We start from the raw sequence: 16141 nt of genomic DNA, 5'->3' as shown, positions 1-16141 counted from the left end.
GACAAGGTCAGGCAGGAGTCTCCGTGGACGATGATGTTCACGGATGACATTGTGGCCTGTAGCGATCTGTAACTTATAAGGATCTGTAGTGCAGGTAGAAATGTTTTATTTAGCCAGCTGGCAGACGATACAGCTTTGTTCTGAGAAATGCTCTGCAGGTAAAGTCTGCAATCAAAATTATTGATGGATTTTCAAAAGCCTCGGGTCTCTGTCTGAATTTAGACAAATGTGAGGTATTTGCTTTAAAAAGCTGTGAGGTAACCTCTACTGATGATATACCTGTCAAGGAAAAGGTTAATTATTTGGGCATGTTTGTAACCAAGGATCAGCAAGATAGATGCACTCTTGATTTTAGTCCAATGGTTAAAAAAGCGGGAAAATAAATTTAATGGCTGGTTACAAAGAGGTCTGTCCTTGGAGGGACGTGTCCTCCTACCAAAAGCTGGAGGTATTTCTAGGCTTGTTTACGTTGCATCTTCTCTCTTCCTTGAAAACAAAAGGGACAAATAAATAAATAAATAAATAAATTGACCAGTTGCTGTTTAGTTTTTTCGTGGACAAATCGTCTACATTACATCAGGAAAGCTGTAGTTATCAATTCTTGCAAAAATGGTGGTGTTGACTTTTTGGACTTCTCTGCCCTGAACAACGTGTTTAAGATTAACTGGTAAAAGAAATTATTTGAAAAATGACTCCTCCATGTGGAACTTCATTCCCAAATTTGGTTTTAACCAAATTGGAGGGCTCCCCCTCCTATTGGTATGCAATTATAAAATAAATAAAATAGCAGTTAAACCGTCAAATTGTCACACACAGGCTTTTTATTGGCGTGGAAATTAATTTACAAGCACAATGTCTCACCACACCGTCATTATGTCTGGAATAATGGGGATATCTTACATAACAATGGGAGTATATTTCTGAAGAATTGGTCTGACAGAAGCATCTTTCTGGTGAGTCAGCTGATTACCCCGGAAGGCCATCTTATGAACTACAATGAATTCATCTCTCATTTCAATTTTCCTGTCACAATTAAGGAATTTGCTGTGGTAATGGGGGCTAATCCTAACGGTTCTGTAATTTTGTGCAAGGGTTTAGCTCAAGAAGAAGTTTCTTTGGTTAATCCTGCTGATTCCCCTTGTGGGAAAGTGTGTTTCTCACCATCCCGCAAGAATAATGGCAAAGCTCTTCGCTCTTCGTTTCAGAGTGAGGTTGTCACGAAGCCTTATGTCAACTTTGCGAAGACTGTTCCTTGGTCAAAAGTGTGGTCATTGACTCACAAATACTTCATTACTAATAAGATAAGAGAGGTTTGCTTTAATAAATGTTACCCGGCAAAACATTTTCTCAAGAAATTTAAGGCAGACATAAACATAAATTGTTCTTTTTGCTCAGCTCATCCAGAAACTATGGCCCCATCTTTTCTGGCATTGTCAATATTCTGGGACTCTATGGAAAGATGTTTCAGAATTGATCAGTGACTCCTTATACATGGATTTTGCATTTTCATATGAGTAGATTATTTTCAGATCCTTCGCCAGTGAGAATAAATTTGAGGAGAGAGCATCTATCATAAATCTATTGATTATTCTAGTTAAATTCTATATACATAAGTGCAAGTTTACAAACCAAAGACCTCTTTTTATAAAGGTTTTGAACAGTACATAGAAAGTATTAATTCTAGTGGCAATAAAAAGGCCCCAAAACTGTAATGGCATGTGTTGGCTGTAAAACATGTATGTAAATGAATTGTGATCTTAGCTGTTGTGTCTTAAATGTTTTTCTTTTCTATTATTTTTATTTTTCATTTGGCCTACCCCCCCTGGCATGTTTGTTTGTACTGTAGTCATTCATGTTGTAAAAATGTGACATGTGTACAACTTGTTGTCAATTAGTCCATAAACGGGTGGGGGTGGGGGGGGGTATGGGAGGAGGCATGTGGTAGTCTGCAGCCCTCCCCGGATCGGCAGGGGGGTGGAGCAGCGACCAGGACGGCTCGGGAGAGTGGGGGTAATTGGACAGGCGCAACTGGGGAGAAAAGGGGGGGGGTTGCTGTAGTGTACGGTGACGGGACAGGGCACTATGGCTATGTGGGCTGTGGTGTCCTCGTCATATCCATCACCACGTGTATGTCGGTAGAGAACAGTTTATGCCAACAGTTTCTTGATGAAACAGTTCAGAAGACTGTAGTGGCTGTGAGACGCTGTGAGCGGGAACAAGTTACCAGTTAGATGCGCGCCAGAGCAAGTTTCACAGCCTCATAGCTTATAACGGTGGTCTACGGAGAAACGCCTCCTTAGCCACCATTTTTGTTTGCCTGTTCGCTTCAAAAACGCGGGAAACCTTGATCCCCCTGAATATGGAGGTAAGTTGTTAAAAACAGACAATAATAATAATGTAAACTACTAATAACACACGTTAGCCCCTAGCTAACGAGTCTGACCCTTTAGCCGAGCGGTTAGTGACGTCGCCTTGTGGTGCAGTACACCCCGTATCGAATCCCGCACCGGGCAAGAAAATAACCGGTTACAATAATAATGGGTTCTTAATCCAGTTGTCGTGTACAGCACTGTTGTTGTTGTCGTTTTTAATTCTGCCAGCTAGTTAATAATGTTGATGACCAGCTGTGCGAGGTATTCCACCCAGCTGTATTGGGAAGAAAGGAGGAACCACCTGACAGGGCAGAATGCCAGGCATCACCCGGGGACCTCGACGACCCGATTGAGAACCGCATCTCTAAATGATTCGCTCAATAGAAAGACCCTCTGACCTGCTCTCCCTGACCCAGTTCTCGTTACTCTGATTCCTAAGCCATTATTTGTAATTGTAACCGGTTATTTTCTTGCCTGGTGCGGGATTCGATACGGGGTGTACTGCACCACAAGGCGACATCACTAACTGCTCGGCCAAAGGGTCAGACCCGTTAGCTAGGGGCTAACGTGTCTTATTAGTAGTTTACATAATTAACGAAAAATATCTTTTCGGGTAAATCGCCAATTGAGTACAAATTGAAATGGACGTCACTCAGTGAATAGCAGACCGGCGTGTCGCAGCGGAGACTTTCCCGCCCGGTGGTGTTTTATGGCGGCTGCGCCTCCGTGAGGAGAGGTTGCATGACGATACGGGCAGCACATTTGACCACATCTGCTGTGGATAAACACAGGATAACTGTTCCGGTGCTTCGATGCAGGCGCGGATCTACGGGGTGGCAGCTGCCACCTCTGGGACACAGTCTTGCCACCCCATTTATAAATCAGATGATATGTTTTTAAAGTACTGTAGCGAATTCGGGGGACAACGCAACCACAGGAACTGCCGCGGCCGGGAAGCGAACCCGTATCGCCCGCACCGCAGGAGGCATCGCTAACCGCTAGACTAAAGGGTCAGACCCTTATATATAGTGTAACGTGCATGGATAAGTAGACACGTTGGTCCTTCACTAACGGGTGGGACCCTTTAGTCGACTGGTTAACGTTGTCGTTTGCGGAGCGGGAGGCACAGGTTCGCGTCCCGGCCATGGCGATGGTCTCCCAGGCTGCCCCCTGAATTTGCTACAATATTTTATGTACATGCATGGTGAAGGTCAACGAGAGCCGCACCAAACTCGTCTCAAACGGTAGAGAACCAAATACATTCGATGAAATCCGAGTTTTGAATAATACTACTGTAAACTACTAATAAGACACGTTAGCCCCTAGCTAACGAGTCTGCCCCTTTAGCCGAGCGGTTAGCGACGTCGCCTTGTGGTGCAGTACACCCCGTATCGAATCCCGCACCGGGCAAGAAAATAACCGGTTACAATACGTTTAGAATAATGTCCATTGTCCCCCCCCCTCTTTGAACCTCATGCCACCCCAGGAAAAAAATCTCTAGATCCGCCACTGCTTCGATGTGCTCCAAAAACATTGTAACCCCGGGACACTCCAGATGTCAAAACGTGCGTACCCGACCCTGAGCCCCGCCCACTATGTGGATACCTGCCTGGTTCGGTACCGAGTAGCTAGCAGCTAACCCGTTAGCTTGTGTGTAGCCGAGGACAGCGTTTACTAATGGCGTGACCCGCTGCCCAGGCTTAAACGCGGTCGCGTAGCGTGTTAACGTATCTTTTTTGGCGAGTTTTGATGACGCGCTAGGAAGGAAGGATGTGCTCCGTGGCGGGGTGCAAGACGTCGGCGGAGCGCGGCGCGGCGGCGGCGGCGCGCTGTTTCGGGTTACCGGGAGATCCGGACAGGAGACTGGGGTGCAGCGAGCACTTCACGGAGGACTGCTTTGAAAAGCCGACCCAGGTCCGCGCGGGCGCGCTCCTGCTGAAGTCGACCGCGACCCCGTCTCTCCACGCCGGGCCGGGTCAGCCGGGTCCGCCGGGTCAGCCCGGGGTGGACCCGGCGAGGGTGGACCCGGCGGGCGCCACCAGCGCGGTGAGCACCCCGCTGAACACACGCCGCTGACGCCTGAATGTTTACAACCCCACGCCCTCGTCTAAGGCCCAGCTATTAGACGGGGCCCCTGATTCAACTGCGTGTTTTTTTTTTACTGTTTTGTGCAGGACAAAGCCGCAGATGCTGGATATCAGGGGGACGAACTCCTGGACAGGGTTAATCACTCGACTTGTCCCGGGGAACCAACGCTGCTTTCAAAGGGTAGGGCTTTACTGCTGATACGCGTGTGTAAAGGGTGTACAAGCCAAACCTGCCCTTTAGTCCAGTGTTTCTCAACCGGGGGCCCGCGGACCTCCTAGTGGTCCGTGGTGTAATTGCAAGGGGTCCGTGAAAATAAAATATCTTTTAAAAAAAAAAGCTCCTATGACATTTATAGAAATAAGATTATTTTATTCAAATGTGACTGAGACCTTTATCTGCCTAAACTATAAAGGGTAACAGGACTTTTTCTCTAATTACATCTGTTTCACAAGTGTAATTTATTGTATTTTAATAAGAGATCTCGCTCCCGTTTGCATTGTTAAAAGTTACTGCATAAAAATGCTGTTGTTACATATATCTGAAAGTTACTGAATACATATTCTGTTTTGTTACATATATCTGAAAGTTACTGAATACATATTCTGTTTTGTTACATATATCTGAAAGTTACTGAATACATATTCTGTTTTGTTCACTATATCTAAGTTACAACTGAAAGCTCTTATTTTTGCCCCAAAGAGTGAATAAATGCTATAATGCAATTTAAAATGCAGTTTCTACTGTTTCTATCAAATTGCAACCCCCCTCCCCCAAGATCAGGTGGAGGGGTCCTCAGGGTAGATCAAAAATGCGCAGGGGGTCCAGGACCCCAAAAAGGTTGAGAACCACTGCTTTTGTCGAGCGGTCGGTGATGTCGCCTTGTGGTGCAGTACACCCCGTATCGAATCCCGCACCGGGCAAGAAAATAACCGGTTACATTAGTTTAAAAAAAAGTTATACATTTATGTTCTCAGGTGTGCAAGTAAATCCAGTGTCGTGCGGCGTCTCGGTTTCCTGTTCCACTGACGTTTCGTATCCTGTTACCTTTGAGAGGAGTCGGGCACAGCAGGAGCCTACCAATAGAGAGGATTTAGTCAAACAAAAGTAAGGAATAATTTCAGACATGACGAGTTTTGTCTGCAGCTTGCAGTTTGTATGACCAGAAGTCTAGAAGATGCAAACATCAGAAACTGCCTTAATGAAGCAAGAGATTTGCTAAATAAAGAATAAGGACACCATTTTCAATTACGGCTCTTATCAGTAGGCATTCATTTTTTTGATTATGATTTGTCATAATGCTGTATGTAAAAATGTGGTACACATATACTGCTGGTAAGTACGTGATGTATTGCTCTTCGCATCACATAGAGTAACGTTTCCTATAGTGATGTAAGATGCCAGTTATGAAACAACACTGCCACCGTAAACGGCTTAGGGGTAACAACTTTGAAAATGGCGTGGAACCTAAAATCTCACACGTTTCCTTTTTGTTTTGTAGGTTTGTGCTTTTGCAAACAAAAGGAAAGTTTATCGTGAATGAGAGTTGCCTCCTTCAGTTGTTCAGACGGAACTGTCCTTCATGCGGGAGCAGCTGTAAACTGGAGAAGATCCTCCATGGTTCTCTCGTCACCATGAACCAACAGTGCATCAAGTGTGAATACAAATTCCAGTGGAAAAGCCAGGTCCAGGCCAGCCTCCCAACAGCGCAAGGTCAGCAGCAGACAGGAGACACAGAATCAACTGCACAGAGTCACCAGGAAGGACTTCACCAGGTAGTTCTTTCATATCACATCAGTAAGACTCCTGGCAACCAAACCACTTTTTTTTTTCCAAAAGGGAAGGGCACACAGAAAAAATATACCATACTTTAAAATGTAGCTTCTCCCCCAGGTCTGAGCCTAACTCCTGCCCCTGCAGAATTTTGAAAAATGTTAAAAAGTGAGCAAGGGGGCATCCGGGTAGTGTAGGGGTCTATTCTGTCGCCTGCCAACACGGGGATCTCCGGTTCGAATCCCCGTGTTAACGCCGGCTTGGCCGGGCGTTCCTACAGACACAATTGGCCGTGTCTGCGGGTGGGAAGCCAGATGTGAGTATGTGTCCTGGTCGCTGCAGTAGCGCCTCCTCTGGTTGGTCGGGGCGCCTGTTTGGGGGGTAGGGGGAACTGAGGGGAATAGCGTAATCCTCCCACGCACTACATCGCCCTGGTGAAACTCCTCATTGTCTGGTGAAAAGAAGCGGCTGGTGACTCCACATGTATCGGAGGAGACGTGGTAGTCTGCAGCCCTCCCTGGACAGGCAGAGGGGGTGGAGCAGCGACCGGGATGGCTCGGAAGAGTGGGGTAATTGGCCGGATACAACTGGGTAGAAAAGGGAGGGGGCAAGCAAGGGTTGAGAGGAGGGGTAGGCAGGGGCTGAGGAGGGTGGGGGAGGGGCGTGGATGTGTAAGGTAGGAGCATGAGCAGGAGTAGGTGGGGAGATCCGTGAGAAGGGCCCGGCGCGAGTTGCCTGTTCGTCGCTGCACACCGCCATACCCAGTCCCCTCCACCGCCTCGCCTTCCAGCATGGCGTGAGCCACCACCCCACGAAGGCGCCCCCACCACGGTGGCATGGATGCACCGCAGACGGAAGGGGGGCCCACGAGATGGGTTGCGGCTTTCCAGCTGCGGTGAGAGGTGGGCAACTGCCGAGCCTGACCGACCCAGTTGTCTGGTGGTGCTTCTATAGCTGTCAAAAGCACAAGTCCCAACCATTGTGCCAAAATTGAAAATGATGGAATGATATACCTATAATTAACTGTAAATTGAGATATTCAAAACGTTGGTAGAAAGTGTAATAAAGACACAAGGTTAGTGAGTAAATTTCTGTGACGGATGAGTCTCAATTGAGAGCGGTTTCTCAGACTCGCACTCAATGGTCAGGGCTACAGGAGATGGGTTGCCCATCTCTATTTAGAGGGAGTTAACGTTTTATTTTTTATTTTTTTGTATTTCATTATGTAGATAACCGGTCGACTCTACGTCAGCATTGGCCTTGTAGGCTATAGGACTGGTTTAAAACAGGAAATGATGGCGCGTTGAGCCATTTTCAACCCATGAAATGCCGATTTTTATATTTGGTAAGAAATGTCACGTTCTGGGTACGACGTTAAACTGCAACCGTTGGGTCGTCGGCGACTAAACTGGCACCCCCACTTCAGCCCTTGGGTTGTTGTGAGGCGGGTGTGTGGACACGCAGCAGGACTGAAAACAAAACCTGTAAAGGGCGGGTGAGTTCCTCTGAACCAACAGCCATCCATACCTGGAGAGGAGATAGGGACCACCAGGTACTCCCCCCTACTGAAACACAATGATGACTCAACCCGTTGAGGCATCAGCTGTGCTCCTACGACCGCCATAGGTTACGGGAACTGATGATGATGATGATGAAGAAATGTCAGTATTAACATCAGCATTGATGTGTTTCATCCCCATACAGCCATATCATTCAGTTTCCAGCACAAAAAACACATATAAGTGTTTAGTGCCTTATTATTTTTTTTGGTGGGGGGGGGGATTTTCTCCCCAGTTGTACTTGGCCAGTTACCCCACTCTTCTGAGGCATCCCGGTCGCTGCTCCACCCCCTCTGCCGATCCGGGGAGCGCTGCAGACTACCACATGCCTCCTCCGATATGTGTGGAGTCGCCAGCCGCTTCTTTTCACCTGACCGTGAGGAGTTTCGCCAGGGGGACGTAGCACATGGGAGGATCACGCTATTCCCCCCAAGTTCCCCCTCCTCGCTGAACAGGTGCCCCGACCGACCAGAGGAGGCGCTAGTGCAGCGACCAGGACATATACCCACATCCGGCTTCCCACCCGCAGACGCGGCCAATTTTATCTGTAGGGACGCTCGACCAAGCTGGAGGTAACATGGGGATTCGAACTGGCGAGCCCCGTGTTGGTAGGCAACGGAATAGACTGCCACGCTACCCGGACACCCACATCTTTAGTACCTTTTGAATGTCTTATTATTTCAGCCATTTTATCTGCAAATTACCAAGGAAGAGTCCTGTTGAAGTGTTTGGTGCAATTATCTTGTGTGCCGGGTCCTGAATAATAACCGGGATCACTGAGCAGAACCATTTCCACTGCTTACGTCACCTCTTTGGGAATTTTTCTGAAATACTTTACAGACCAAACCAAATTGACCTTTCAAAGCTTCACCCACCACTTCAGTCAGTGCTTTAGCACTCATGTTCTCTCCAGTAAATGTAAATGACTGATATATATACGTGTATGTATATATATATATATATATATATATATTTATCCTCTCCTTAGAGAAGATTCTTGCTTATATCATCTGTTTCTTTCTACAGGCAGAGCCCTCACACTATGGCAGCAACTGCAGCGTTGTTCCAGTCATCGTCTCTGAGGTAATTGCATTTAGTGATGAAGAACAAGACTCCTCAGATGAGAAAGGGGGTGGTGATTATCGATGTGTGGGTGCCATGGAGTCCAGTTCTAGGGTGAAGGACTATGATCCCTCTGACCTCCCAGACTTTGGTAGCAGCTTTGATATGAACAAGGAAATCCCTGAAGATGATTTCTTAAGCCGCCACGGTCGTCACGAACGTGAGCTTTGTTCAGAGTGTGGAACATTTTTCAAGGCTCTGAAGCCTCATACGTGCGAGCACAAAATCAAGCCGTATCCCTGCAACGTCTGTGGCAAGAGATGTGCCACGGAGAATGCCCTGCAAAGGCATAACAAAATCCATAACGAAAATTACATGCACCTGTGCAGATTCTGCCTCAAAATTTTCAAAACGAGGGTCGACAAGATCACACATGAGCAGTCTCACTCGCCGACGTTAAAGCCGTATAAATGCCCGGATTGTCCAGAGGCGTTTACTCAGCTTCATGTGCGCAACAGGCATCTGCGAGGTCACAGAGGCGTGAAGAAATATGCCTGTCGTTTCTGTAAATTTGAGTTTTTGTGCGAGAATCAGCTCCTCAGACATGAGAGGGTGCACACAGGAGTGAAGCCGTTTGTGTGTGAGGTGTGCCAGCGCTCCTTCAATCAAGAAGGCCACCTAAAGTCCCACATGCGCCTCCACACTGGGGAGAGGCCCTATAAGTGTCCACATTGTGACAGAAGCTTCAACCACAACATTAGCCGGAAGAATCATGTCCAGCGTCACCACAGTGAAGTTCATGACTCCGGTCATAGACAGTTTGAGGTTGATATGGATGAGAATGAAGACAAGGGCAGCGTTGGTGACGCTGAGGAGAGCGGATGTAGTAGGACAGTCACAGATGCAGGGTTAAGTCTAGAATTGGATGAAGAAGACGAGGAAGTAAAAGAAGAAGGAGGAGGAGGAGCAGAAGGAGGAGAAAGACGTCAAACAAAAAAACATTCAGCGGAAGGGTCACGGGTAGACCAAAAGGAAACGGATGGAGTCCGTACCAAAAAAATCTGACAAACATGAGATGGGGCATTTGAAGAAAACGTGATGAGACCGAGAAAAAGGAGAAAGATATGCCCCCCCAGCCTTTGAGGCAACAGAAGAGGACGGGGAGAATTTGGGGAAGAACGCAGACTTTGAAGATGAAATACCTGTGAGGTGGAGCAATATGATAGTGACTCCAGTTTTGACCCTGCAGAGGAGGAGAGGAAGACCAGCGGAGGCTGAAGCAGGAGGAGCACAGGGAACGACGGCATGGCGGCCCAGTGGCTAGCGCTGTCGCCTCACAGCAAGAAGGTCCTGGGTTCGAACCCCGGGGGTCGGCCAACCTTGGGGGGGGGGGTCATGCCAGGTCGTCCTCTGTGTGGAGTTTGCATGTTCTCCCCGTGTCTGCGGTGGGTTTTCTCCGGGTGCTCCGGTTTCCCCCCGCCATCAAAAAAGACATGCAGGTTAGGGTCAGTGCTCCTGACCGAGGCGTGGCAAGACGAACTGGAGTCGGTCCCCGGGCGCTACACGGCGGCTGCCCTGCCGCTCCTAGCTACACAGCTAGGACGGGTTAAATGCAGAGCGTCATTTCCCCCCATGGGGATTAATAAAGTATATCAACATCCAAAAAATAAAGTGGCTTTCTTCTTTCTTTCTTTCTTAGCTTGGATAAAAGAGTCTTCATCTACGAGTTGTAGCAGAAGTGCAGATAGGATGGGTCAAATGTGGACATATTGGGCGGATACACTTTTTCCAGTCAGGATTGTTAGATATGAAACACGAGCACACGGGTTAAGATGTTTCCCAGTTAATATACGCTGTCTTGTAAAAGAATAAACCTATTACAATGTTATTTCAGTTCCCATGTATGTCGGGAAATCAAAGTTGAGTTATTTTTGTGCAAGAATTAACCGTGTTAATTAGTTGGTTTTTGGCTCCGCCGCTACTCATTACTCCTCTAGACGAGGCTCGTATTGTGGCCGATGGAGACGGTGTGGAGTTAAGACATGATCAGTACCCTGCCCCGGCTTGTCCCACCGGCGCTTTAAAGCCTCCTATTCTTTCTTTTTTGTCATCATGCCTGTGTTTAAAATCCACTTTCAGGGATGACTCCTTGGCATAGCGGTCAGCACTGTCGCCTTAGCGAAGAGGGTCACGGGTTCGATTCTAGCCCACCTTCGTGGACGTTGCGTGCCCTCTCTGTGTTTGTGAATTGGGTATGTGCATTGCTCATATGTGTGAATAGTGTATGTGGACACTGTGTGATGGATTGGGCTTCAGCCCCCTACAACCCAAACTTGATCAAGCGGGAATAGAGGAAGGACGGATGGAATTTTGATGGAATGTGAATGGATGGAATGTGTTGCAAATCTGACCTCACATTAGACTCTTTGAGGCATACGTGGATTTTTCTTTCTTTCTGATATATATTCGAAGCAGGGCGGCACGGTGGCGCAGCGGTGAGCGAAGCCACCTCACGGCAAGAAGGTCCTGGATTTGAGCCCCGGGGTAGTCCAACCTTGTGGGTCGTCCCGGGTCGTCCTCTGTGTGGAGTTTGACCCGGGACGACCCCCACGGTTGGACTACCCCGGGGCTCGAACCCAGGACTTTCTTGCGGTGGGGCGACCGCGCTAACCACCGTGCCGCCTCAGTAACGGATGCACATCATTAATGCGCCCGTTGATGAGACGTCGAAGGGCATAAGGGCATAGGAAATTGGGGGAGGCTGAAGTAAAACAAAGAAAAATGTTGGGATAACCGACAATACAAGTTACTTTTCCCCCCACGACTTCAAAACTGATTTAAACGGGCCGTAGTGTCTCGGGTTTGAGTTCCTCCTTTGATCCAAAATCTTTTAATAGCGTCCTCCCTCGCGACGACTTGCGTGTTTATCCTCTCTCTCTCTACGCCGAGGTGCACGAGCTATCTTAAAAGTCCCACATATCATTCCCTTACAGCCTTTGAGAAATGGCGAGGCGTCTCTCCCCGGGAAAGAGCCGGCTCGTTGCTGGGAAAGCCCAGGGCTGCTCGGCGGATTAGACACACCAACTTATGACAGATCTAAAGAACGCTTAACTACGCTTGGAGAAATGAAACGAGTGGAATTCTTAAATGTCGATGAATTACAAACGGAGGTACTTGGCCAAAACAGACTGCGAATGGCACACTGTGCAGCAGGGATGAGGATGTACCGGTTCATTTTGTCAGAACAAACGAGGAGCCGGCCTGGCCGCCTAAAGGGAGCCGAGCTTTAAGCGCCGCTTGGTGGAAGCAGCTGCACCGGCTTCGCAGGATGTCTGGTGAAATGCGTCGGAAAGTGTTGCGAGGACAGTTTCGGTTTCATCTCGCGAAGCTCTAGCGGTAGATTGAATCCTTAATTTTCCTAAGGCAAAACCTAAACAAGATGCAAAACCACCTGAGGGGGTCGGTCCCCTCGTCCTTTAAATGTTTAGTCCTCAAGTTTTGAAGTATTACAGATCTTAAGCTGATATTTTATTTAGAGAGCTTGAGCTTGCGTGCTGCTTTTTGAATTTGAATTTTGAATTTTTGGTCCCTGTGATGGCCTTGCAGCCTGTCCAGGGTGTCTCCCCGCCTGCTGCCCGGGGACTGCTGGGATGGGCTCCAGCATCCCGCGACCCCGATCGGGATAAGCAGCTTGGATAATGGGCGGTTGGATGAATTTGCATGCTTCTTCAATTAGCTACCTCCCCTATTTGATTAAATGTGATGGGTCTTTCTCCCTTTGGGGGTTTTGGGTAATCGCATATCCAGCAATGAAGTCGAAAAACCAAGTCTGAGACTAAACTACTGGCACACCATGTAACCATTGCTAGTTTGCAATGGTTAAGAGATTAAGAGACCTCAAGGATTATTTCCTGCCCTTGTTTTAAAGGAGCACAGTCTTTCCAGGTTGTATGAGCTGTGTTTATTCACCCATGTTTTACGACCTATAAGAAGATAAATACCCCCCGAGTGAGAGAAACGCATGTAAGATACACACAAGTGCAATCTCACCACCAGGTTTAACAAAGCGTCAGAAAACCCGGCGATTGTACGGCCGCTGCGGTTCTGCAAAGCACCACGAAGGCTGTCGGTGGCGCGTGAGCTCGTGAAGTGGCTATTTCATAGGCGTTAGCCTTTACAGGCATCGGATAAAACAAAACCCCAGACAGGACAGTTTACGCAGCCCAGGTATTCATCCGCTGCAGTGTGGGAAGGGGAAGTAACTTGAAAATAAATAAAAATATGAAATACGAATCCATGTGAGCAAAAGGGAAGGTTCTGAGCTGGCCCTGCCAGGTTGTGCAGCCCTGTCTGGAGTCTACCCTCGGGGACGCCAGGGTCCTGCAAGGCACAGCACGATCACTAGATGTCTACCTTGTACCACGAGTAAGAAGACACCGTTTTCCCCCATCTTAAATGAGCCACACTTTCCCCATCTAATGGCTATATTAACTGTCTGGGGTTGCAGTCCTGCCTCCTCTTCTTATTCTCTCTCTCGCTGCACACTTATGCTCTCATTTTTCTCTCTCCCAGTTTACCACATTTGTGCCAACCCTTATCCCCCCCCCCTCCCTTTACAATCTATCACCCTCTGTTTCGCTCTCTTTATGGCTGACCGCCGGCCCCCGGTTCATCTGAAGTCTCCTTCCTAAGAGCCCGATGAGAAGTCTCTTGCTGAGGCATGGGAAGTGGCCAGACTTGGATGGCAGGCGTTCACTCTAAAAGGATATCTCCCTCTCACTATTTTTTTATTTTCTACTGTTTGGTTAATGAGAACATGTTGTCTTGTTTCTCCCGCCCTCCCTCCCTCCCTCCTCCCTCTCACTGTCCCCCACCAGGTAGGTGTTATATTACACTACATTTACGTTACGTTAACTCGATCGATTGGCACTTTATTAAACCGCAGCATTCGTTAATCGGCACAACACATCGTAAAAAATGGTGTGCGTGTGTGCGTTACTGTGATAGATATCGGTACACTTTCTCTCCCCCTCTTTATTCATGTCACTCTTCTGTTCTTTGTGATGCTGTGTCCTCAACGCTCTCCCCGTCTCTGCCTCACTCTCTGTCCGAGTTGAAGCTGGAAGGAAACCGTTACAGAAACACTGCTGCTCTTAATTGAAAACAGGACTAATTGTCTCAGTCAGAACTGGGATGAGGTGTGACACATGCGAGGCACGTTTTGCTGCTGTAAGGGGGGAAATGGCCTTCTTTTGGTAGCATAAATTTACTCCGCGCTTTCGTTCCTCTATCGGAGGATCCCAAGTGTTAACTTAGACGTCACCCAGCCAACCAATTGAAGCTCCACCAAGGCCAAATGACATTTCTGAGTTTCAGGCACCATTAGTTGCAGTTTATTAAAACATAGTTGCCCTTTGGACTAATGCCCTATTCTCTGACTTGCTCTCTCGATCTCCAACTGAAGTAGACGTCAGAGTCACCAGCTAGCCAAAGCTAATCTCGCTCCGTCGCTCTTCCCCACCCTCGCTCTGTCTCGCTTTGCACGTTTTAATATCCTGCGCTTGGTCATTGTCTGCTGTGTAATACGTCCATCGGCCCTTGAATAATTGGAAACCGTGAAGGTTGATTGAGTGGCGTTGGAAGCGTGAATGCTTGGAAGTCCCAGTGGCGTAATGGATAAGGCCTCCCCTTAAGACCAGGGGCATTGGGTTTTGAGTCCTAGCTGGGGTGCTAGAAAGCAGCGCAGTGCGGTGGAAGCATGCTTAACCCAGAGGACAGTGGCATAACACCACCCGCTGGCAGCTGTTTGACAGTCCCCTGTTGGGAGGCATGGTGGCACAGACTGTCAGTCAACAGGAGAACCGGGTTAAAGCCCCCTATATTGTCATGCATCCATCCTGCTGGAATATCCTTGAGTAGGACAGCAGACACTGTTTTCCTCGCCTCCCTTGAGGGAGGCAAGCCACAAAAGAAGTCGAACTAGCCTATCATAATCCTTGCTATTATTACTTTACTCTTCCTTTTTTGAGAAATTTTAGATTGTTCATGGCCAAATTACACAGCAAGTTACAGTCATAACTACAGACAAATAGAGAGTGTGTCTATGTTTGTGTGTTAATGTACATTTGTTAGTGCGCATGTGTGCCCTAACCGGAGTCTGAACCAAGATGGTGCCAGTGTATACGGTTACTCGTCTGTCTCGTGTGCTCAGCTTATTGTTGGCTGCTGCTTTGTTTTTGTTTTGTTTTTTTTGTGTATGTTGTCGAGATGTCTCTGCTTTACTCATTTATGAGCTCCAAGCGCTTCTTGACATTCGAACTTCTGTAGAGATGTTGTCAATGCACAGTTCAGGAGAACAGAATAAAGGCCTTCCTCCCTTCTTATCAGCTATACCTGCATGCCTGCGTCACCTACCTTGCCCCATTCACCGTAAGAGATGTTTTAGAAGACGGGGGAAAGTAGGGAGGTGTACTGGTGAGATTTAAACCTAATCTCCATTTTCCTGTTGTCCGGTGCTCACTGGATTTTAGAGGTCGGTAGATCATGCCTGATGTCCCTGGTCCGCCTGCTGTTCCTGACCTGCCGATGGAGCCTCCTCTATGCTGGCAGATGCGCATCCGCAGAAGGGGCGTGGACGATGGGAACCTTTGTCTGTTGGGTCATGCTTCAACATCAGCCAGCAAGGAGCTTGCTCTTCGTATGGCTCTGATTAATGCTAGATCGCCAGCTCACAAGACTTTTTTTTTTGCTCAATGACTTCTTCACCTCTTGCAAGTTGAATTTTACGTTTGTGATGGAAACCTGGCTTTGTTCTGGTGAGTTTACCCTTTTTGCGAACTTCTTCCTTCTGACTATACATTTTTCAGCCCCCCTCAGACCACTGGCAAGGGCGGAGGACTAGCGTCTGTATTCAAATCCGCCTTCCATCGTCGCCAGACTCCATCTGACACCTACTCCAGCTTTGAGCTGCAGCTATTTGTGATAAACATTCTTTTCACGGTGCTGTGTGCAGTGGTGTATTGTCCACCAAAGCTCAACAATTTTATGCAGGATTTGCAGACTTCTTGGCAGGGATTATGTTAAGATATGATCGTTTTTTTTAATTGTTGGTGATTTCAATATACATGTATGCTGTGAATCCAGATCTCTGGTCAAAGACTTTTTGAATCCTATTGACTCTTTCAAGTCTTCTCAGTTGGTGACAGAACCGACACATGAAAAGGGACACAGACTGGACCTTGTGCTGTCCTATGGTTTATGTGTATCAGTGAAATTTGCGACATGTATATC

General features: G+C 47.7%; 1 protein-coding gene across 1 annotated transcript; it reads left to right on the top strand.

The window, feature by feature from the left end:
- The first annotated feature begins 3987 nt into the window (after positions 1-3987).
- On the top strand, positions 3988-9916 carry LOC130124470 (zinc finger protein 135-like). Its single transcript, XM_056293923.1, has 5 exons — positions 3988-4418; positions 4547-4640; positions 5435-5564; positions 5959-6232; positions 8816-9916. Exons 1-5 carry the CDS (start codon positions 4143-4145, stop codon positions 9914-9916), a joined length of 1875 nt encoding a protein of 624 aa, XP_056149898.1. The 5' UTR covers positions 3988-4142.
- The last annotated feature ends 6225 nt before the right edge of the window (positions 9917-16141 follow it).

This window comes from Lampris incognitus, chromosome 14, assembly GCF_029633865.1.
Source record: "Lampris incognitus isolate fLamInc1 chromosome 14, fLamInc1.hap2, whole genome shotgun sequence".
NCBI classification, from domain to species: domain Eukaryota; kingdom Metazoa; phylum Chordata; class Actinopteri; order Lampriformes; family Lampridae; genus Lampris; species Lampris incognitus.
This window is presented reverse-complemented; position numbering and strand designations above follow the sequence as displayed.

Excerpts from the sequence above, each read along its gene's own strand:
- LOC130124470 (XM_056293923.1), top strand. The coding sequence starts at position 4,143 with ATGTGCTCCGTGGCGGGGTGCAAGACGTCGGCGGAGCGCGGCGCGGCG. Across the intron at positions 5,565-5,958 it reads GAGGATTTAGTCAAACAAAA|GTTTGTGCTTTTGCAAACAA; the intron begins GTAAGGAATAAT and ends TTTGTTTTGTAG. Across the intron at positions 6,233-8,815 it reads ACCAGGAAGGACTTCACCAG|GCAGAGCCCTCACACTATGG; the intron begins GTAGTTCTTTCA and ends TTCTTTCTACAG.